The sequence below is a fragment of the Thunnus thynnus genome, chromosome 13, assembly GCF_963924715.1.
Source record: "Thunnus thynnus chromosome 13, fThuThy2.1, whole genome shotgun sequence".
Lineage (NCBI taxonomy): Eukaryota > Metazoa > Chordata > Actinopteri > Scombriformes > Scombridae > Thunnus > Thunnus thynnus.
This window is the reverse complement of record NC_089529.1, coordinates 10,153,596-10,177,038: the sequence shown is the minus strand read 5'-3', so window position 1 is coordinate 10,177,038 and position 23,443 is coordinate 10,153,596. Positions and strand designations below refer to the sequence as shown.

The 23,443-nt window shown below is 38.8% G+C and overlaps 3 protein-coding genes across 4 annotated transcripts; 2 read left to right on the top strand and 1 right to left on the bottom strand.

The window, feature by feature from the left end:
• Positions 1-1,721: 1,721 nt before the first annotated feature.
• On the top strand, positions 1,722-11,095 carry rab6a (RAB6A, member RAS oncogene family). 2 transcript variants are annotated; one of them, XM_067607742.1, is made up of 8 exons: positions 1,722-2,084; positions 4,083-4,141; positions 4,251-4,304; positions 4,947-5,052; positions 6,629-6,740; positions 7,082-7,175; positions 8,435-8,501; positions 9,529-11,095. In XM_067607742.1, the coding sequence occupies exons 1-8, from the start codon at positions 2,015-2,017 to the stop codon at positions 9,591-9,593; spliced, it is 627 nt and encodes a 208-aa protein (XP_067463843.1). In that variant the 5' UTR covers positions 1,722-2,014; the 3' UTR covers positions 9,594-11,095. The 2 variants fall into 2 exon arrangements, with proteins under 2 accessions (XP_067463843.1, XP_067463842.1); XM_067607741.1 differs by lacking the exon at positions 7,082-7,175 and adding an exon at positions 7,625-7,718 and having other exon boundaries at positions 1,724-2,084.
• A 947-nt stretch (positions 11,096-12,042) lies between these two features.
• On the top strand, positions 12,043-14,960 carry dnajb13 (DnaJ heat shock protein family (Hsp40) member B13). The gene is made up of 8 exons (XM_067607740.1): positions 12,043-12,217; positions 12,325-12,428; positions 12,816-12,977; positions 13,054-13,202; positions 13,398-13,511; positions 14,188-14,301; positions 14,415-14,491; positions 14,754-14,960. The coding sequence occupies exons 1-8, from the start codon at positions 12,150-12,152 to the stop codon at positions 14,911-14,913; spliced, it is 948 nt and encodes a 315-aa protein (XP_067463841.1). The 5' UTR covers positions 12,043-12,149; the 3' UTR covers positions 14,914-14,960.
• Positions 14,914-22,156, bottom strand: LOC137196281 (uncharacterized). The gene is made up of 15 exons (XM_067609151.1): positions 21,999-22,156; positions 21,590-21,722; positions 21,166-21,304; positions 20,847-21,048; positions 20,564-20,761; positions 20,351-20,452; positions 20,081-20,261; positions 19,868-19,975; positions 19,722-19,770; positions 16,578-16,712; positions 16,151-16,367; positions 15,862-16,059; positions 15,664-15,765; positions 15,379-15,559; positions 14,914-15,228 (listed from the first exon to the last, which is right to left on the bottom strand). Exons 3-15 carry the CDS (start codon positions 21,289-21,291, stop codon positions 15,114-15,116), a joined length of 1,914 nt encoding a protein of 637 aa, XP_067465252.1. The 5' UTR covers positions 21,292-21,304; positions 21,590-21,722; positions 21,999-22,156; the 3' UTR covers positions 14,914-15,113.
• Positions 22,157-23,443: the final 1,287 nt, after the last annotated feature.

Below are 23,443 nucleotides of genomic sequence, written 5' to 3'. Positions count from 1 at the left end.
TTGAATCTATTTGGCCACATTAATATGTGAAGAAATGAGCAAGACGTATCTCTGATACATTGTTTAATATTTTCTCTTGACACTTTCAACCTTTGTGAAACAGTAGACCTACACTGAGTGACGATAATAAATGTCTGTAGGCTTTCATTTGAAAATGTTTTGAACATTTTGTTGGTCTGTTGTGATAGAGACAGTACACAAATATATTTTAAACTCTTTTGGTTTTTGGTTATTGCTATTGTAGATTAAAATTTTGATAAGATTGAAGATTTAGATAAATGGTTGATGCAACTGTCAGTTGTTTTTCAGTCCCTATTATATGAAATGTGTTAATACAAAAAATAAAATCTAAATAAATCTTTTTACAGGTTGTTACTGATCAGCAAAACAGCACAAGTGATTATTTATTGACCATAAACAAAGACAATATATTTAACTCATGAACTCTTTATACAACATTTTGATTGTTTGTTTGTCTTTGGGTAAAGCAAGTGAACCAAGCGACCTTGTATGTTGTCACAGGGCTTCAATCTTCTGGACAGCAGCTGGAGGTCAAAAGCAATCAAATAAGAGCTGCAGTTGGTCCTGTAAACATTGCAATGTGACACCAATTTTAAAAAGTGTGTGATCTAATAGACCTAACAAGTTAGACTTCCACTTTCACATCTATGTACTGCTACCCATAAGTGTGATTTGATTTTGTTCACAAAGATAATAAATGCCAGTTGGCTAGATGTTGAAAGGTTGCAAACAAACAATTGGCAATAATATAGTGAATATAAAACTGTGCATGTGCATATTCGCAGCAATATCTCAAAATAGTTTGCCCTGAACTAGGAGAGGTGTGATTATTTCAACACAAGCAAAGTGGCTTAATTTTGTCCAGGGAGGGAGGGTGCTTCAACTCATGTTTTATGAAAAGAAACCTAACGTTCCTATCCGATATTAAGTGTTATATAGAAGTGTTATATAACTATTACTTTAACATTATTAGTATTATAATACACAGATATTATATAAGAATACACGGACTAACTGTGCCTTGTGTGATCCCTTTCCCCCTCTTGTTTTAATAATTTTGAGGTGAATTTAATAAAGAAAGAAAGAAAGAAAGAAAAAAAGAAAGAAAGAAAGAAAGAAAGATAGATAGTTAGATAGATAGATAGATAGATAGATAGATAGATTACGTGATTGCAATAAACACATATTCATATCTATTGATATAACACAGTACAAATGTAAAAACACATGTCATTTATATAGGAATTAATTTCCCTTCACAGTTAACAGGAAAAATAAAGCGAACCATTTGTGGCTGTGTACTTTATGTTGTTATGTTGTTAATTCAATAAGAAATGTGATACTCACAAATGTTATATTGTCATTTCAATATCAGTACAGGCCAGTGTCAGATGATACTATAGGGGACTACATACTCAGAATAACTCATTATTGAAATGATCATAAAGGTTGTATAGCAGGTAACGTTGGCAGCAAGGTGAGTCCGCCCTCTTTTGTCCATATAAAGATACACCGATGCTTCATAGGTTGTTTCTTGTAGTTTTCACTTTATTTAGCCTTCTGTTGTACAATATAAATCCGACTAATGAATGAATATGATATATCTTTAAGCTTTGCTCTGCCACGATGCGTTTTTTATCACACATGATGTGTTTGTCGCCACCAGTAGAAGGCAGCACGACGATCTGCCTGAGATGTAAACAGGGTTTCTGTCCGAAGAAGAAGAAGAAGAAGAAGAAGAAGTAGCTGTGGACATGTCAGAAAACTGACAGTAATGCTAACTGCTAACTTGGTCGCAGTAGTTCGTGAGTTATCAAAAAAGTGTCTGGGAGCTTAAAGGAGTGATTGTACAACACGAACCCTCGCCAGGCTCGTGTGGAGGGTTTGTAAAGCGGTAAAACCTCACGGATCCCCGGACCTTTGATAACTGACATCAGCTGGTTAGCTAGCGTTAGCTCCTGAAAAGTAACGTCGGAGCTTGTTTCATACAGTCATGTCTGCGGCCGGAGACTTCGGAAACCCTTTAAGAAAATTTAAATTGGTCTTTCTCGGGGAGCAGAGTGGTAAGTCTAACGCTACAATCAAATATTGTGCGTAATTATGATCTACAGGACATGCTGCTGATTAACCAATATAACGTTAGTCGTAGCTTGCTAACATTAGCGGCGTAACGTTAAACTTGGCAGACTGAAAGCATTACGACACAAACAAAAACTTGTTACTACCTGCTTGTCCACTCTGGCTTCATGAAAAGACAATTAACTTTCTTACTATTAAGTCTTGTTTGTGCAAACTGACCTGTGCGCTTGTTAACAAACTTCAATGGCGAGACAACACAACTTAAACAGAGGCTGTGCAGCTAACTTAGAAGAACATCACAAATGTTAAAGAAGTGATGACCATCGTGGATACTAACTACTTTTTATATAATAATAACAGTTGCATTTTGTCTTTACATTACTTCCAAAGCAGATGCTACAGTTACAAGCTGACAACAGGTGACATGCTGTGTTAAGAAGATAGCAGTCAATCTCGGTTTAAGCTCACAATTTATCTTGCAGTGATTTGTCAGATCAGTTCGTCTGTCCTGGGGGCTCCTCAGCAGAAAAATGAAGCATCCCAATTATCAAACCTGCCCGGTAGCATTCCTGCTCTCTCCCTGCTCATTTTCCCTCTTTTCTAGTCAAACTGAACACAGGGTGTACTTGTACTGGAAGAGAGAGAGGGAAGGGGAGGGGGCAAGTGTAGATCTATACTTAACAATCATGTAATTGTTATAAAAGGCAAAGGTGAGATGTTGGTAATGAAGTAGTGAAGTAGTACTTCCACAGCTGTGTGTCTTAGTGTGCCAACGCAAAGCACACAGTGAAAGCTGAATTTGGAGTTTTATGTTGACTTTGGATGCACTAAACCAACTTTTTCTCCTCCTACTTCCATGATACCACTTCTGTCTTTATCCCAAATTCAAAATCTGGATACCTTACTGCATGTAGCTCATTGTGATCTTTTTGTGTGTGTGTTGAAATGAAGCCAGGCATTGCTGCAGTGCTGAATTGTTAGTGTGACTCAATTAATGAAACTTATAGTAGAAACAGTGAATTTTATGACATTAACAAAGAAACCGTGTGTATCAATTATATCTGATAATGTCTTATTTGCTTAATAAAGTCAATATCAGCACCAATACTGATCTGAGAGGGTTGGTTAATGCCTAGCCTAGAAACCGGATAAGAAAGTGTCGAAAAGGTTTGCCAGTAATTATTTTTCAACAGGTATTGTGTAATGTTACTCTCCACTCCCGGCAAGATAAGACAAGCAGGCCTTGAGTTAGTCAGACAGTCTGTGATCAGCTGTGTGTGTTCCTTGTAAACAGCCATGTTGGCTTTGGTGACATCATCACTTGATGCACAATGTAACTGATAATGTAACTCGAGCTCAGCAAAACAGTCCACAGCGAACTCTGTCCGGGTGCTAAAAGCACCCGTATGAGTGTCTCTCTATTTACTGATGTGCTAAAAGGGATGTTTTGCCAATAAATATCAACAATGTTGAAATGACGTTACGGATTTTCACCAAAAATCCTCAAAGTTGGTCAGTTCAGGGCTGGACACACGGCTAAAACTTGTATTTCCACAGCTAGGAAATAAATGGGGAGCCTGATTCACAATCCCAATCCTATTTGTCTCTCAACATTCCTCAACACTCCAACTGTTCATCAGATGCTTTTATGATTGTGCACCACACCCTGTAATGGATAAAAACTTTCACAAGGGAGGGGGAGTTGCATGCTGTCAGCTTCAGTCCATTATGAGACTTCTTCATCTGCGGCTCATAGACTGCACACAACTTTGACGTTAATGTCGTTTCTTATTTATAACTCTGTATCTTGCAGAAGATAATGTTATTTATGAATGATGAATCAATAATTGAAATGACTGTGAGTTGCAGCCATACTCATTATAGCCACAAGTTTTTTTTTTGTTTTTTTTTTTCAAGAAGAGCTGATTAACCTACAAAACTGAAGTGTTTAATTTTTTTTTTTTGTTTGTTTGTTTTTTTAGTGGGAAAGACGTCGCTGATCACCAGGTTCATGTATGACAGCTTCGACAACACTTACCAAGTGAGACGAACACCTCCACCTGATCTGATCATCATCAATAATGTCCAAATTAAATGTTGATGGATTGAAGAACGTTATGCCTAATTAACAACTTGTTATCAATTTTCAGGCCACAATAGGAATCGATTTTCTGTCGAAAACCATGTACCTTGAAGACAGAACAGTAAGTTTTATGTTTTTAGTACAAGTGTTGAATCTGTCCTTTTGATTGTTGGTTGTTTTTGTCCAGATTCTCGTAGTGACTGTAAGGTTTTGGTGCAGGTATTTAAGGGCACACAGTTACTGATTTCTGACATAACTTTGCAGTGTTGTTTGTTTGTTTGTTTATGTTAAGAATTCAGTGTCAGGTGTGAGCTGGGTGCTTTACCCTCCTGGACCGTCTTCCTTTTCTCTGTTTGTTTCTTCCCTCAACAAAAGTTTTCTTCTTCTCTTTCCTACCCCTCCATCTATTCTCTTCACCCCTGTTTTGAAATTAAACACCTTACTTGATCAAGAGAGGAGGGTTGACGTCAAGTGAAGGGTGATTATTTATTTTTTTCTCCCCAGGCGCAGACAGCTTGCTCTCTCTCTGGTGGTCATTCACTACCTGCATGCACTACGCTCTCTCTGTCTTGTCTCTCTCTCGTTTCCCCATTCGTCTGACTTGATTTAGTTTTCTTTCAATTTGCTTTTTTGTCACCATAACTTACCTCATTTCTGACCTGGGTTTTTCTTGTTTTATTTCCATCCCTTCTGTTTTTTTTTGTTTTTTTTTCTTTTTGTGTTTTATTTCTCCTCCCATCCCCTTCTCCATCTTGCCTCACAGATCAGGTTGCAGCTGTGGGACACGGCAGGGCAGGAGCGATTTCGTAGCCTCATACCAAGTTACATCAGAGACTCTGCTGCTGCTGTCGTAGTTTACGACATCACAAGTAGGTGGATTATTTGTGTGCTCAGATGTCCTATAAACATGCCACATCTACCTCGTTCTCCGTTATGTGTAGTGTATTTTATTTTGTGTCAAATCCACTTACATGCTAGGAGCTTTTTCTTTCTTTTTTACTTTCATAATTATTTGTAATTTAATGATTATTGTAATTCCTAATCAGAATTGCTTAATGTTATTTTACAAGTCTTTTAATTGTATACTAGTTTGTAATTTGCAGGTATTTAACAAAAGAAAAAACAGAAAAAGTGTTAATTTGGTTTAGTTGTAAGTGCCGATTCATTATATTTGGGTTCATACATAGTTGTTAATTTCCTAAAATTTTAAATAATGTAGACTCTTTACAATCCTTTAACTGACAGATAATACTTATTTTCAGGGTGTAGTTTTATGGGTCAAAGTACATATTTAGTATATTGGGTTGTTTCTCAAAAACTCAACAACGAGCACATTTTGTATATACTACACAACAGCTACTTTTAGGAAAGACTGTACTTCCTCAGATGACTGAGGAAGTATTGTGTCAAAAAACACCTGTTGGTCCACTTTTATTAAGCCATCGTAGAAAACATCCTCACATCATCTCTCACTGTTTGGTGTGACAGCTCAGCCAGTCACACAAAGAGGAAACTGGAGCATGTTGTCATGAAAGCCTCCAATGTAATTTGTTGTGTTTTTCCTCCAGTGAACTCACTGTATATAAAGCACACCTTCAACCAGGCAGCTAAAATAACCAACGACCCCTCCCACCCAGCTTCTCCCCTCTGGACGGCACTACAAATCCATAGTCACAACACTTAACACCCCTTGCTAGCCTCCCGTGCCATAAGATCTCATATACTGACCTGAATGCTCTGAATGCTCTGGACTGAACTCAGGCTGGATTTCGTGTACTGGTACATCAATCATTGTACTGTCTGTCTATTGGACTACTTGACATGCTAGGGAACTGAACTGTACATTTCATATATATTCACTGTACATACGCTCACATTCATGTGTTTCCTTTCTGTGTGTGTTGTAATGGTTTATGGTGCCTGTTTGCTTGTTTTGCTCTTGCATTTGCAAGGGAACTGAGCTACCATTTTGTACCAAACAACATCTATTATTGAAAAAAACTAATATGCTAATATATTGTAACTACGCACTGAAAAGTTGTGTTTCTTTCTAAGAATTGTTCATCTAATTTCTTAAGAGGTTTTGCAAATTAACAACCACATATGATCCCAAAGTGTAGGTACTTAGCAACTAAACCAACATTTTTTTTTCTGTTTTTTCTTATAATTTGTACCAAATTGCACCACCCTTTCTGTAAAATGTCCTAAAAATTAACAGTTTAATACCTGCAACTTACTACTGAAAATTTCCAGGAAATTAGTATAAAATTAAGCAATCTGTAAAATAGAGCGTTACCCAGACTTGGGCCAAGATGTGGACGACTTGTACGCCCACTTCCTTATTGTCTCGTCCTGTCACAAACTCGCCTGTTTTCACAGATGAGCCTTTTCATCTCCTGAACACTGATGCTCTGTTTCCTGTTTCCCCCTTGGTCTCTCTCACAGATGTCAACTCCTTCCAGCAAACCACAAAATGGATTGATGATGTGAGAACGGAGAGAGGAAGTGATGTCATTATCATGTTGGTGGGAAACAAGACAGACCTTGCAGACAAAAGGTAATCTGTTCTTCCCTCCTCCTGCTTCTGTGCAAGTCAGCTCTCTCTATTGAGAGCATGCTAATGAAGTCATTGATCGCTGCTGCTGGCCTGTCAATACCGAGTGCCTCAGTCCTTCCTGAGGCAGCAATAGGTCAGAGCAAGTTATCTCTGCCCTTTCTGGATGTCAAAGCTGTGATTTCTTTTCATGCTAAATGCCCTCTCACATTATTTGAATATATCAATTATTTATTCCTTAATAGATCAAGCTGTTAAGTAAATGAATGTGTAATATTTCCTCTGAAAGTAAAGTATGCACTGTCTTTCTCCCCGCATCTTTTTAACTCCTTTATCTACCACAGGCAAGTATCTATTGAAGAGGGTGAGCGGAAAGCCAAAGAACTAAATGTAATGTTTATTGAGACTAGTGCGAAAGCAGGCTACAACGTAAAGCAGGTAAGAGTGTGTGTGAGTCGTGCTCTGTAGTCCTGCTGCAGACGCTGCCGTCTGGGCTCCACGTCCAAAGGTCATCCACCAAATTCAGAGGTCAGATGCCAACAAAGGATATTTAAGATTAGTCCAAGATTCACTTCTAAAAGAGGCATTTAAAATGTCCCAGCACCTTAGATTCATTGTTCTTGTTCCGTCCAATCACAAAACCTTCTCTCCCTGTTGTGGAAATCAGCTGACGCTCTGAACGGCCTGAAGGTCAACTGGTCAACTTTTGGTCTTGAGCAAAGGTGGCAGCAACAGCAGGAAGGGGCACGGCTTGTTCTTCCACTTCAACATAATTACAGTCTGTATTTTTTCCCCCCCTTTGTCTTCTTGTAAATGTCTGTGGTGGTATGTGCGTGTTCCCCCTGGATGTTTGTGTGTTGTGCGCGCTGACTCGTGGCTCATCGCAGACAGATAACCACAGAGGAGGGAGAACAGAGAGCGAAAGACATGAATGTTCTGTTTATTGAGACAAGTGCAAAGACAGGCTACAATGTCAAACAGGTAGAGCGTGTGCACCTTTGTGTGTGTGTTCATAATGCTCATGCTCTCTTCTGATTGGCTTCTATTTCACACACGCATGCGTGCATAAAGATGTGCTTTGAACAATGGCTTCCTCTGGTCATAAATGAGGTGTGTTGATTTGTTTTTCAAGCTCTCTCCCACCTGCTATAAGTAATGATTTGTACTGGCCAACATTTGTTCTTAAAGCTCTAGAGGTGGGTCGGAGTTTGCAAACAAATACTTCAACACTCTACTGATTAGCACAGTAACTGATTTTGTTGCTGTTAAATCTGCATGTAATCAAGTCTAGTTTCTACGTGATGCTTGTAACTTGCTTGTTTAATGGCGGGCGAGACATGTTGAGCATCATCGTACACACAACACTGTTTCTTTTAAATTCATGTGAATTCATCAGTCACTTTAATTCTCCAAGCTCCATCAATGGAAGGTCTCAGTAAGGCACAATTACATCCTCTTTTCAAGCCAAATTACCTTGCATTAGCTCAAACACATGCTGCTAAATCCGAATCAAATTAGGAAAAGCTCTGTTGGGCCTCTTCCTCTGTGCGAGCTTCAAGTGGACCTTCTGCCAGATCATGTAATGGGTCTATGCAAGGCACGCTGGCTTGACGTAATCTTGTTTTTTGTTTTTTTGTCATGCTTTGTGAGTATATTTCCTTGTCTGACAGAACACATCTGGTTTTCTTTCCCTCCAGCTTTTCCGTCGTGTGGCAGCCGCCCTCCCTGGCATGGACACTACGCAGGACAAGAGTAGAGAGGACAGTATCCTTTTTGTGTACATGTCAGTGTGTGACATGACAGGAAAGAGTCCGGAGGTCTCCTCGCTCTCTTCTGTTGTGTCATACGGATAGTCACCTGCCAGGAGGAAAGTCTAGTGTAGCACTGTGACAGCTCGCTATTGTTGTTTAACCCACGTGTCCTTTCAGATTTATGTTACCAGTTAAGCAAACCTAAAGAGGCCTTTTTCACAAGAAAAAATGTTCACATATAACAATAAGAAAGGTGCAAATATTAAAGTTAATGATGGCTGAATTCCATTTAGCTGCTTCAGTTTCAGGGTCCTGGTATTGTGCATGCTGACTCACTGTCACAGCTTTTAGAATACTTTGTTTAGGAAAAGTTCCTGTTTGGTTCTTCTTTGGTTTTTTTGCTAAATTGGAAAAAAGGTTTTTATATAAAAACATGTTGGCATTTCCATAACTTAAGTGTCAAAAAAGTATTTTTGTTTATTATTGGTACAAAAACTATGGTATCTGGTACTAATGTCAAAAATTTTCAAACAATACTCAAACTAACGATGGTGTTCACAACAATCAATCAATAGTCAAGCTAGCAGTCACTGATATTAAAACAAATCTACATTATTATCTCAGTTCTGATAAAAGTCTGTTAAATAGTGTGGCCTAAAAGTTGTAAATCACTGTGTATATCCACAAGAAAAAGCAAGATTTTCTGTGGTAAGTTAAAAATTTAAGGTTTACTATTTTTACAGCTTGTACAAATAACTCCGTGTGGCTTTAAATATCACATGAAAGATGAGCTCACAAGGGCTGTTTACAAGTATATTAAAAAGGAGCATTAAATTCACATTGACATTATCATTTAATGCTGAACTATGTGACATCTCAAAGCAGACAACAAATGTGAGCAAATTTTTCTACGAGTTTTATGTCTAATAACTTGTATTTACAGAAGAGTTGTCTAGTTTTGTTGATTTTCATGGTTCTCTTGTGTATTTCAGTTACATTTTTCCTGTTCTGTGATGTTCCTTAACTCCTCCACCCTTCAGTGATTGACATTAAACTGGAGAAGCCACCAGAGCAACCTGTCAGTGAAGGAGGCTGTGCCTGCTAATGCTGGCCTGTGTCACTAAATAATTTCTCTTACTGGCTTTTTCTCAACCCCAGTCGTTTTTCTGTATCCGTACCCTTCACTACACCCGCCTCTTTCAGCAGCCTGAAAGAGAACACTACATCCGTTATCTTCGCCATTGTGGAAACCTGCTCTCTCATCGGGTTGCTCTGAAAGTCATAAATCATTTAAATTGAATATTTGTACTGTAAAACACGTACATTGAAACAGTATTCAGAGCTGGAAGCTCAGCTCATCTTTACTGAGCTCCTCCTCCATAGTTTGCATCTAAAGATGACTTTTTGAACCAAACTGAAAGAAAGAAATGTGTGTGTAAGACATCAAGTCAAAGTATGTGTTAAAGAGTGAGAATATTCTTTATAAAGTTATATATTGCTTTAAGCCTAACAAGCGCAATGTGGATGTTTTTGTGCATTTGTCAGTTAACAAAATGTGTGCAGTTGAAATTGATTGGCAAGGATTCATTAATGAATTATGTTAACAAACTTTTATTTTTATTATTTTTTTAACGGTCTGGAATGATATGTGGGAAAGGCTGCAAAGTTGTGTTGAAGTAAACTAATAAATTTGGGAGATGTCAGTGTCGACACTCGTACTGTAAACCCACAATTGAGCAGAAGTTGGAAGTGGCAGCCATGTCAGATCCATACCAGCAAACTACACCGTTCTCCCAACATATACCAGCATGATGTCCGCCACATGGTCTCAGAACCAGCACAAACACATGACACCTACTACAAGGGCAACACTACACCACCCACATACCGTCCTTCCTCTCTTCCCACACTTGTCCCTTGAGATGGGTTATTTTTACTTTGGCTTCCGTTTTCTATTACCTTTTTATTTGGATAGATCTTTTTTTTTTCTTTTCTTTTTCTCAAGAGTACAACATAGATTAAAACTATTTCTTTAATGATAGTGTTTGAGGAGGATTTTCTCATATATTAAGATTCAGAATCATAAAAACCAACCATAAACATTAGAGATGGAGATACAGTATATGCCTTTTGGAGTTATATTGTAGAGGGCTTCCTTGGCTTTGGGTCTATCTAGTTAAGTTTGGTATGACGTTTTATGAACACACGTTTTCTTTTGCTTGTTTTTATTTTTTGGCATTGATCTTTTGTTAGTGATTATTCTACATGTGTATTTAATCCACAATGACTTGTAATATTTATTTCTATTGGATTCATATTTCTTTTTTTATGGCTGTTAATATCTTAACTTTTTGGTATGATTCCTGAATCGCTAAATAAAATATGCATCCATCTAGACCATCTCTAACAGAATCGGTGGGGAGCGTGTGCTGTTCCCTCTGCCACCTCTAAATGATAATTTGATCATACTGATTATACCGTGCAATTTTTTTTGTTTTGTGTGAAATTATGAAAGAGAGTCTGATTTGTATGGCATAGTAGTCCTTAACGTTTCTGTCTGGAATGGTTTTAAATGAGAAAATAAAATAGAATACACTTGTCACTGCTGCAGGAGTTCATCTGTGTCTTATTTATAGCTTTAACAGTAGTTTATCAATGTTAATTGTACATCAAAGATTTGCAAAAGTATTGCATAGTTGTTGATCTGTTTCTGTCAAGTCTTCTGTTAAGTCAGTCAGTGGAAACCATGTGTGAAGCACAGGATCAGATTTACACTACCAGTCACTGTACCATGAAGAGGAAGGCCATTCCAGCCATTAGCCATGCCTGATGGTCTGCTATGGTCTGTTGTGGCACAAGTCTTCATGGGAACTTATTTTATTAAGGGAGACATTACTGCAATCATAGCAACCTGTAGGCTAACGATAAGCAAGGCCAGATTGCAAGGTGGACAACTGCCCAGACTTTAAGGGCCTAAAAGTCCCAGGTTCACTGTGTCAGTAGTTGCATATAATTGATTAATTGTTAAATGTCTTTTAGAGGAGAACTGTTTCAAAACAGTAGTTCTTAGGCTATTCTTATTGTAATTGATATTCTGCTTACATGGTGCATATTCTGAAATAAAAGACTTTAAGAAAGGCTTTAAAACCTAAAGCCTGCAATAACAGTATTTTTCCCTGGGGCCCATCAGACAGGTTCATTCTAACTTACAATAGCCAGTAATATGACACCAATGAATTAGCTTTCTGTATTTTTGTCAAACATGAACGAAACAGCTAAGTATTTTGTCAGGTTTTCTCTTTACCACTGAACGGTATGCGGTTTTTTTCCTAGGATGGCGAAGTCATGACCCGACCCTACCCTGTCTTTGATTGGTTTACCCTGATATTCTTACCCTAATCCTAACCAATCATACTCCTCATGCCTAAACCTAACCAACCCAATCAACGAAGGTAACGAGTCCTAGCCAATCAGAGCAGAGTAGGGCGAGTCATGACTTTGCCATCCTAGGGGGAAAAAAGGCGAACGGCACTGTTGCAAATCCCGCGAGAGACTCCTAAACAGCCGTTTCCCTGGAAACCAAGTTAAACAACTGCTGCCGGAGCGGACTGAAACACTGAACTGTCTTTTGATTTTTAAATCTGAAGCATTTAAGCCTAAAATGGGCAGCGATTACTACGAGACGCTAGAAGTAAACAAAAATGCAACAGACGCAGATATCAAAAAGGCGTAAGTCTTGTTAAGTCATTTGATAGAAACATGCAGCCACGCAGAGGCAGTTTTACCAGACGTTTTGTGTTTATAATTATCACAGTTTTCCTCTTCTATCGTCCTAGATATCGACGTCTTGCACTGAAGTTTCACCCGAGCAGCAACAGAGAAGCTGGAGCCACCGAGAAATTCAGTCAGCTGGGTGAAGCCTACGATGTCCTGAGCGAACGTGAGTTGAGCAACCCATAACATATGTCAATGAAATGTATCATTCCATAAGTATATCCACCTAAAATACCATTATTTTACCAATAGCAGTCTTTTTTTGTACAGTATTTTTTTTTTTTTTACCAGAAATGTGCAAAGTAATGTTTGCCCCAATGTTTGTATCCTTTGTGTGTTTTGTCCTGATATGATTTGAGCTATATGCCAATGCAAAAATATAAATATCTATTACATATCAACTGAATCATCAATAAGGATTTCTGAATCTCAAAACAAATAGTTACTTGCATCTTATTTCCTAAGGACAATAATCACAGCAACTTTTACCCAATCATATTTACAGTATGTCTGAGTGTGTATCTATAACATTTATCTATTTTCTTTGTGACAGCTCGCAAAAAGGCAACCTATGACAAGTTTGGTGTGGAGGGTCTAAAAGGTGGTATCCCACCTGAGTTTGGCAGCGGCGGGGCCTGGTCATCTAAATATGTCTACCATGGTAATCCAGACAAAACATTCAGGCAGTTTTTCGGAGGCGACAACCCATTTGCAGGTAAGAGAAACAAAGACTAATATACTTCTTTCAGATTTCATATGATTTACACTGATATTAATTTGTTTTTTTACAGACTTCTATACAAATGATGCACCAGTCCAGTTCGGTGGCCTGCAACCAGGAGTGGTGAAGGTCCAGGATTCCCCAATAGAGAGAGACCTTCATTTGTCCCTGGATGATCTCTTTCATGGATGCACGAAAAAAATTAAGATCTCTCGTAGGGTAAGAGCTACTGTGTTAAGTAAGTATCTTTTATCATCCCACAGCCTTTGAGTGGTCAAATCATTCATACTTCAAATTACTTTACATTAAAAAAAACAGTTAGATTTGACTAATCAACAATCAATCACAACAAGGCCTAAGGAAACACACTGAAAAAAAATATGTGTATTTATTTTTGCCTTATTTGTTTAATAGGTTATGAATGAGGATGGATTCACATCCAGTATAAGAGACAAGATATTGTCTATAGATGTAAAACCTGGATGGAAAGAAGGCACAAGAATCATTTTCTCCAAAGAGGGAGATCAGGTGAGAGAGTTATACAACCATTGTCCATTGTCAAGAATTATGAATCATAAGGGAATAATTAATTTTCTTTATACTAAAATTTCATCTTTTTCCAGCAAGTCAGCGTTTAAATGCATTATTTTGTATTAGATTTTTCATTTTCACTCTTTATGTCATATTCTGATAATATATTATGAATGTGAAGTGTTTGAGATTTTATAAACATAACTGCAGACATGCTTAGGCTCTTGACCACAGATAGCCTGGATAGTTTTTAATCAAATAAAATTAATAGAAAATAGGAATAGCTAAGTAAATATTTGGAAATTTTCCAATTTAATTTAATTATTCAGTTTTTGAGCATCATACTGGATCTGCTTCATTGCCACCACTAGATGGCCTCAGCAGATCTCTCTCAAAGTAGATCTCTTTCAAGCTGCTCACAACTCTACTATATATGAAAAATGAACACTTAGTTACTGTTCTTAGTCTAGAAATGCGTATAACTAAAGCTGATGTACAGTCTGCGTATATTTTCTATAATGAAAAACCTACAGGGCACATACATTTTATTTATCTAACTTGAGTCTTTAAAATGATCAACCTTTTACCAAAATACCAATATTTTACCAATAAGCCATTTTTAGGGAAAGAGCCTGACTACCTGGTAATCATATTGCTACATTTCACCTTTTAGGGACCAAACAGCATCCCTGCAGATATTGTGTTCATAGTGCGACAGAAGAGTCATCATCTGTTCGTAAGACAACACAATGACCTGATCTACAAGACCCAGATCTCTCTGGAAATGGTGAGTCATGTTGAGAGCCAGAATAATGGGTTTAATTATTAGTCACACATAGAAACCGATTGGGTTCAAGTACAATAAAGACTCAAGCAGTGTGTTGATGCCCTTTCCCACAGGCCTTGATTGGGTTCTCTGTGGATGTGGAGACACTAGATGGCAGGCTACTCAATATTCCCATCAATGACATTGTGCAGTAAGTGTTTCCTTATACTGGGGACAAAATAACATTTATGTAAAATACTGTTTATTTGACATTAATCACAGATATTCTGATTTAAACATTAATATCAGAACAGAGAAAGGTGATCACGAGGAATTCAAGCACTTTACATAAACTGTACACTTACACAAGAGTATTTCTAGAGCGAAAATAAGGATAATATGTTTTGGGTTTGTGCATCATCTGCATCAATTAACCTTTTCCTGTCTCTGATTTGTTTCTTATAACCCATCAGCCCTGCATACAAAAAAGTGGTGACTGGAGAGGGAATGCCGCTGTCCCAGGATCCTTCACAGAGAGGAAACCTCATCATCACTTTTGACATCCAGTTTCCTGAGAAGCTCTCCGCTGAGAGGAAATATCTGATCAAACAAGCTCTAGCGTTTAAAGATTGATCACATTTTTAATAAATGCGTTGCCGTCATAGGACTATGAAGACAAATGTGGTTACATTTCTGTCATTATCGGTGTAAACACAATTTATATAACTTTGACACTATTTGTTGAAATATACACTATGAGGCAACCAGAAGTAAAGACACTTGTAAACAAGACAACTGTGGTACAACATCAGCCCTCTGTCAGATGATAATGATTACAGGATAGTTGTGCGGTTGTGATTCGCCATCATCATGGCCCGTTTCAGCTGCTCGTATGTCACAAACATCACCACATTCCAGGAGCCCAGACGTAAGAACGACGGCATGAACCTGAAGAGCACAAACTTTTTTGAGATTTGAGATTTTTTGCAATCCATTCAAAATAACAGCAGTCATTTTGTTTACACACATTAGCTCTCCTTCCCCTCCTCTATAAATATTTCATTTATAACCTCATTAAATGTCTCAGTTAATGCTTACCCCTTATAAAAGGCAAATGGTCCCTCTTTGGTCATCATGGCAACAGCACAGTTGAGGACGCTGCTGTACTGGCCGAGGGCCGAGTTCATGTATCTTGTCTTGACCACGTCGACTGGAGAGGCAATCACTGTTGTGCATAACCCTGCACCGAAGGCTGATACAAAGTGGCAGGGCAGATTGTCTGTGGAGTAAAGGCGTTTGAGTTGAGTTACTGCTCCAAAGTGAGAGACAGTGTAGCTATATATCAAGCCTCTGGATCTTGTTGTACTGAAGCCATTGTTTTACCTGTCAGGGGAGTGGACTTAAGAAGTGTATCCTTGATGAAGTCATATGTCACCAGTTCAGTGCAGTTAACAATTGCATTACGTGCAATGTTTGGACCTGTACCTGCATGACAGTGATATAAGTACATAAACATATTTACTACAAGAAATTAAAAGGATATGCTTCAAGAGATGCATATTCTTGTTAAACTCAAACTACCTCTCCACAGGCCATGAATGCCCTCTTCCTTAGCAATGGTCTTGTAAGCCTCAATGGTGCTACAATAGCGTCTGGCGCACCCAGGAGACCTCGCCTGGGCCTGGAAGCGGACTTTCACCACATCTGTAGGCTGAGCAAAAGCAACCGCCATGGCACCAGTGGTACATCCAGCAAGCAGCCGACTGCCAATACCTACATCTGAACAAAAGAGGAGAGAGATGTCAGACCTGATAGGTGCAGCTAGATAAACAACTAGATAAACAATTAGGATACATTCATAGAGACTCACGATCAGAGCCTTTGGTGTAGAACTGTTTTACAGAGTCGTAGAGACCGATGCGGACAGAGGCAAAGCTCATCTGCCTCTGGAGTCCTGCCACCAGTCCACTGTAAAGGCTTCTGGGCCCTTCTGTACGCACCATGGTGGTGATGGTGCCAAACACTCCACGATATTTCACTGTAGACCCTCTGTCTGCAGCTGCAGAGCCCACAGCCTCCCCTTGGATCTATGTGGGTTAAAATAATGTAATGGAGATCAGTTAAGGATAAGAAAGTGATACATAACATGTTTTAAAGATACACGTTTGTTTAATGAATATGAAATGTATGTTATGAATATTTCACATGCAGTATATTTGAATATGTGCACATACAGTATCAGAAGTTGTTGATGGGAAATAATTTTTAATATCTGAATCTGCAAAGAGCTTGGATACCTGCAGCCGCACTTTGGCTGTGTCCAGAGGAAAAGTGAGCAGGTCAGCAAAGCATGCTGCAGTTCCTGCTCCTACAAACTTCACAGCTGCTGATGGAGGCACATCTGCGGGTCCAAATCCAACCATTTTCCAGAATTATTTTAATTTATATAAAAACTGAAGAGTGTAGCCTATTAACAGGACAAGAAGCTCCTCAAAAATCTGAAAAAGATAGACCCCAAAACACATTCCATGAAATCTATGTAATGTGAAATGGCATCTCTGCAAAGTCAGCACACAAGAATCATAACCTGCAAGGCAGGAGAACATAGTTTATTCTATGGATCTGATTTTTTTACTTGATCCTAACTAGTGATGTTAGTGATGCTAAATGAAAGGCAGCTGTTCAGTATATTCTGTGCAGACAGGGAAGGGCTGCCAGACCTCACAGTCACATGAATGAAAAAAATCTGAACATTGATTATTCATTCTCACCTTTATTGGAGGAGTTTAGGACCAAAAACATTCAAGATCAGGATTCTCTAAAGGCGTCCCTCTGGCTGAATATTGTCCCGGCTGTGAATTGGTTTCCTTTTTTTTCCATAGAAAATGTTTCAAAAATGAGCCTTAAAATCATGCTCCAAATCCTGAAAAAGAGAGAAATACGGTCAAAAACAACACTACAGTCGAACAGTATCGACAATAATAAAAACATCCAAAGAAACGTAATTACAAAGAGTTTGGTTGAACCGTGATTTGATGTGTGGAAGTTGAGATGCCTGGTAAAATGCCTCTGGAAGTGACAATACCCAAATGAACCAGTGAGAGGAAAGGATACAGTAGTGTGTGGAAGAGCAGCCTCTTTAAATACTGCCATGACGTTGTTACATCATGGCATGGCATGTGTTGCTAGTGGGGCCCCACCTCCACTATATCTATAAGGGTTGTCAACTGGTCTGATGGGCAGAACATTATAAACCTGCTTGTGTGTTTGCAATTTTTTGATGAAGAAATTGTAGAACATGATGTCTTATCTTGACTTCGTAATCAAGCCCCCTCCCGCTTTTGTCCTCAAGATTTACAACAATGTCAAAACAGACATAAAAAACAGCATTGTCATAGAATATACTGTCTACTGAGAGTGGACTAAATGTTCCATTACAAAACTATATTATCTAGTTTGCTGAAACTCTACTTATCTTCCTATATGGTACAGATAGCACAGACTTGAGCAAATGCTGAGTCATGCTGAAAATACAAGAACACCGTACACCCCACGTGAAATTAGATCCGTATGTTCAGACCCATTAACATCCCCCTGCTGGTTTTTGTTCAAAACGATGTGTTCTCACAACATGTTGTTCCTGTGCTCACTGATGGGGTGCTAGTTTGAAAATTACTGTTAATGAAGTCTCTGTACAGCTAACAAAAACAGATAAGTTTTCGGGATAAATTCACAAACAGTATTATATATATATATCTGAACAGTAGTGTGTTTCCTTGATGGGGTTCTGTAAAGCAATTATCGGTTAAAGGATGGTGTATTTGTTGAGTCATATATACATAGAATATCAAAACATGGAATGTAAGCTGCAAAGTTATGAGTGAGCTCTTGGGTACATGTTGGCCTACATGCAGTATCTGTATGATGGCCTGTGTAATGCCTGTGTCACGGTTTATCTGACTGACCCAAGTGTGAAACTGCAGCATCAGGAGCAAGTGATTCTGGAAATATTCCAGGCATGGGGAAGGCCTTCTAAACAAAACTATATTTATTCAGAGGCCCAATGCAAGAGGAGAACTCTACTTTCTTTCAGTCAGAAGCTCATTTCACAGCTCTGCTCTCAGGCTACTGTTTGCTGAGGTGTTTGGATGTGTGGGATTTTTGCTTGACAAATGCACATTTTACAATCATATCTTGCTGTCCACTGTATTTCCAAAATCAAAAGGTCAGAAAAATTATATTTTTCAAAAAATATGAATATGAAATATGAATAGAAAGCGTTTACTCGTTGGGGACAAACTGGGTTCACCATCTTACCTTAATCATCAAATTATAAGATGTGAAATAAATCCTGTCACATTTGCCCCGAACACTTTAAGATGGTATATATACACAATTAATTTCTGCCAAGTAAACTTAATACTACACCTTATAAAAAACTACTCTCCAGAGACTGAAAATTTTCATTTCTAAACAAACAACAGTAGCCATTGCCCTCAGGACGAAGCACTCATATCAGGCTGAGGATACACACACATAACACTGAGATGAGATTTGTTGACAATAACAAAAATGTAATCGCCAGACTTATCCTTTAAACACTGAACATGTCCCAACAACCAAGGTGTTCAACTTGCTGTAAACAGCTAATTTATTGCTCCACTTCAGTAACTCTCTGATCTTTTGATTCTTTTCAGTCACACTATATAAACTGTAGGTTGGTTGATGTAACATGTTCTATCAAAGGTACAGCAAGATTCAATAATGGACAAATATAAAGAATTGTTGCAGTCATTCATTTTGGCATTTATTTATCATTATGTACAGCATATTTACAGCTTATCGACCAGCAATAAATCATACTATTTACATACACAGACACATGTTATCCTATAAACTTCTGGCCATATGCACCACAAACACTGGTAAACTAAATTGCAAATTGTAAACAGTCTACAATAAAATGGTCACTATTTAAGCCTGTGTTGCCAGACTCAATCTGTCCACTGCTTTCATGGAAACATACCCTAAATAACAAATAACATTATGCTATCACATTATCCATACAGTCCAGTTCAGTCTTGTAAACATGAACATCCATCTTCAAAGCTCAGAGCCAGCTGATCAAGATTTTTGATATACATATGTGAATAAGCAATAAAGCATGACTTTCTGGAATTACCCTTTCACCTCCATTTCACATCCATCATTTAAGCCTGAAGGAGCATTTCTTTATAGAAGTGCACAACATTAGAGAGTTTAAAATGCCCCTTTACACTTGAATACTCCTGCCAGCATTGTAACAATACCAACAGAGTCAATGTACATTTAGGAATCAGTAGACAAACTCCCGTCACGATGAAGAGTCTTTGTAAATAACATGTGAGCTCTCTCCACCTCTGAGCTGCTACACTGATAGTGTGACCAAAGGCCTCTCAAACCTTTTGAAGCTCTCCTTTGGGCCTCCACTTGCGGGTGTCATATTCCAACCTATAAAAGCATGGGTCATCACTGGTCATCACTGCACCATAGTGAAGGCTATTTTCTTGTGTCTGTGCATTTCTGTCTGAAAAGCTGCGGTCAAAACGGCGACTCCCAGTACTGTGTTGCCCTGGTCATACCCCGTTTGATTTGTTCGTATGTCACAAACATCACAATGTTCCAGGAGCCCAGTCGCAGGAAAGAGGGCATGAACCTAAAGCAGAAAAATGATATAAAAGTAAAGAAGGGTCCCAAACAAGTTATTTTATTTGGTATTTGTTTGGTTCAGTGTCATGTGGCTAACAAGACATGTGTTTACCCTTTATAGAAGGCTGTGGGTCCTTCATGCCTCAGCATGTTGAGTGCACAGTTGATAGCGCTGTTGTACTGGCCAGAATGTGAATTCATGTACCGTGTTTTGACTACATCCACAGGGGAAGCCACAATTGTTGTGCAGAAGCCTGCACTAAAGGCAGCAGTGAAGTGGCACGGCAGGTTGTCTGGAGGGGAACAGAAGCAACGTCACATCCTTCTACAATAATTCATATTTTGGAATCTCTGCAATCATTTGTTTGCTTTTAAACCTCACCTGTCATTATGTCATACTTCAAGATGACTTCTTTGATCAAGTCATAGGTCACCAGCTCTGCACAGTTTACAATGGCATTACGGGTGATGTTGGGCATGCAACCTGGAAGAAAAGCAACAAGGGGAGAGGATGGTTACTTCAAAACCGGGGGAGGGATTTTTTATGATAAGTGATAAAATGTATGTAAATATTTGAAGTAAAAATGGCAAGCACCTTTCCAAAGGCCCCGTACCCCTTCATCTCGGGCAATTGTCTTGTAGGCATCCAAGGTGCCGTTGTATCTCCTCACACCATCAGCCAGTCGTACCTGGGCTTGGAAACGTACCTTCACCACATCTGTTGGTTGTGCAAAAGCCACAGCCATGGCTCCAGTTGTACAACCCGCCATGAGCCGAGTAACAATCCCAGCACCTGTGCAACATGTATATTTGTCACAATGAGGAAGTTGGAGAGAAACCACGTTGTTCATGTAAGACAATGAGGTTATGCAACTCACTATCAGTGCCTCGAGTGTAGAATTGCTTCATAGAGTCATAAAGTCCAATTCGGACAGAGGCAAAGCTCATCTGTCTCTGGAGTCCTGCCACCAGTCCATTGTAAAGACTCCGGGGCCCCTCTGTGCGCACCATAGTGGCAATGGTGCCAAACACTCCACGATACTTCTTTGCACTCGCCCCTTTCTCAGCCTCTCCCTGAATCTGGGCAACAAGATGATATTCAAAGATTCTTAGCAGCAGGTTAAAAAGAGGCTCAAGACTAAAATCGGATTTGAAAGATAAAATGTGCCAAGTCTTCTAAAACAATGCGCATCTAACCTGTAGTCTAACTTTGGCAGTGTCCAGTGGAAAAGTGACGAGGTCAGCAATGCAAGCTGCGGTGCCCGCTCCGAAGAACTTAACTGCTGCGGAGGGCACCAAGTCTTTGGGTTTCATGCCAGCCATTGCTACACCTGAGCTGATGACACAAATGGAAAAGTCTGCACTTAATGCTCTTTGCCCGGGACTGCTGTGCACCATATATAGCACCACACACACCAAAGAAGACCATCACTCAACTCAACAAGACAAACACTCAAAATATAATTTTATTTTTCCATGATGACACTTAAGCATTTTTGTTTGAACTGATTATAACATCCAACTGTGGTAAAAATTTAAAAAATCTAAGTGTATAAGTAGTGTTGAGTGTACTAGATGTATTAATAACATTTGTGGTGCTCATACTGAACATTCAGCATACCTGCAAGAGAGGATTTAAAAAGAGCTTCAAGTTTTCTCGGGAAGCAAACTATTCTTTGTAAGTAGCTCTGCTGTGGGAATGTCTTGGGCCATAAACTGTGTTCGAAGTGAGCCAGCCAGCACAACACCTCTCCCTGAAAAAAACAAGCATTTATCATTTACTTGTGATCCCAAAAGAATCTGTATTATAGGTTTCATTTATTTCATAGTGGTTTTATTTGTATAATGGCTGACTGATATATTACGCTTGAATGAAAAGGTACAAGAAACAATCATCAAAACATTTTAAATATTTTAAACATTTAGATATTTATTGTTAATATTTTAATCAACTACTTCAATATAAAATAACATAGTTTGAGTCTAAAACACATGAAAAAACACACTTTTGTTTTGATGTAAAAGTTTACCTAAATGTTCTCCAGGAAAGTTATAATCCAGGACAGTGAAGAGTATTTACAATCCTTTAAGTCATCCCGTTAGTGTCCTCGTCTCATGCTGTGTGCTCACTGCGTTACTGTTGAAGAGGCTCCTAAATTTATAGGCACCTTTTGCACATGACTACAGTGTAGGCTGACAAGTTTTACACACCTGTCATGTGAACCTCATCATGTTTACCAGAGTCTGTGAGACACAGACTGATATTTGAGCCCTTGTTGATGTGCGCCTATCAGTGTCCTTATGGCAGCCTGGTGTGCACTCATGTAAACATTTTGAATATTTTCTTGTCATTTTAAAGTTATTTTAACTTACACTTATTTGCTCAGATTATCATAAATACATTTATGTCAAGGTTAAATCTTAACGTTTTGAGTTCACATAAAAATTCATATTTAACCGGCTCATATTTCTACACTGACTTCCAGGAGCATGCCTCATGTTTCTAGTGGTTGATACTGTGTCCACAGCCAATCAGAGTGAGAGGCCTGTCTGGATTCCAGGGGTGTTTTCATGGGGCATTGGCTGTGGTGAATAACATTTGCTCTATATCCGTTTTTCAATGTTAGCGCCCCACAACAAAATGCAAAACTAGTTCAGGAGTTTTAGGAATTCCCTCACACCCCTCCTCCCTGCAAGTAATAAAGTTTGAAATGTTCTGGGCCTAGGAACCGCCATGCTTTTCAGCCAATCCATACGATGAACAAGGGTGGGTGGATGCACATAGCATCTGTAAGCAATCAGTCAAGCCATTAGCATCTGTACAGGCAATCACCCAAAGAACCGGACACTGAATGGAAAGTGTTAAGAGAGGGGCGTCACTTTATTGGCAGAGTGTTGGAGTCTTGAGTGGACATGCCTCCATACATGTGACTTTCCACATCAGCTCCAGGTCATGGCCCCAGAAAACTTACGTCACGTCACGCGGTTGACTCTGCAAAATGTTCTCTCTAAATATCAACTATTTCACCTGCTGATACATGTGCCAAGATGTTACATTCCAAAAACTGTACTTCTTATCCTTTACTTGTTAACATTCGCCTCCAGTTTTTTTTGTTGTTTTTGTTTGTTTGTTTTTTACCGTAAATGGACTGCACTTAAATTGTGCCTTTCTAGTCTTCCGACCACTCAAAGCGCTTTTACTCTACAAGTCACATTCACCCATTCACACATATATTCGTACCTTGATGGCAGGCTGCCATGCAAGTTGCCATCCTGCACATCAGTAGGACTGTATACTGCTGTTTTATCTTTTTGTCTTTATATTGTACTGTGCATATCTTCAATAATGGATAGACTTATGACATGTTTCCCAAAACTCTTGAGGTTTGGCCTATGACACATTTCCACAATTTACAGTATTTCCAACAATGAAGTGGCCATTAATTGAATGTATATGTTGACTGAGAAGGTCGGC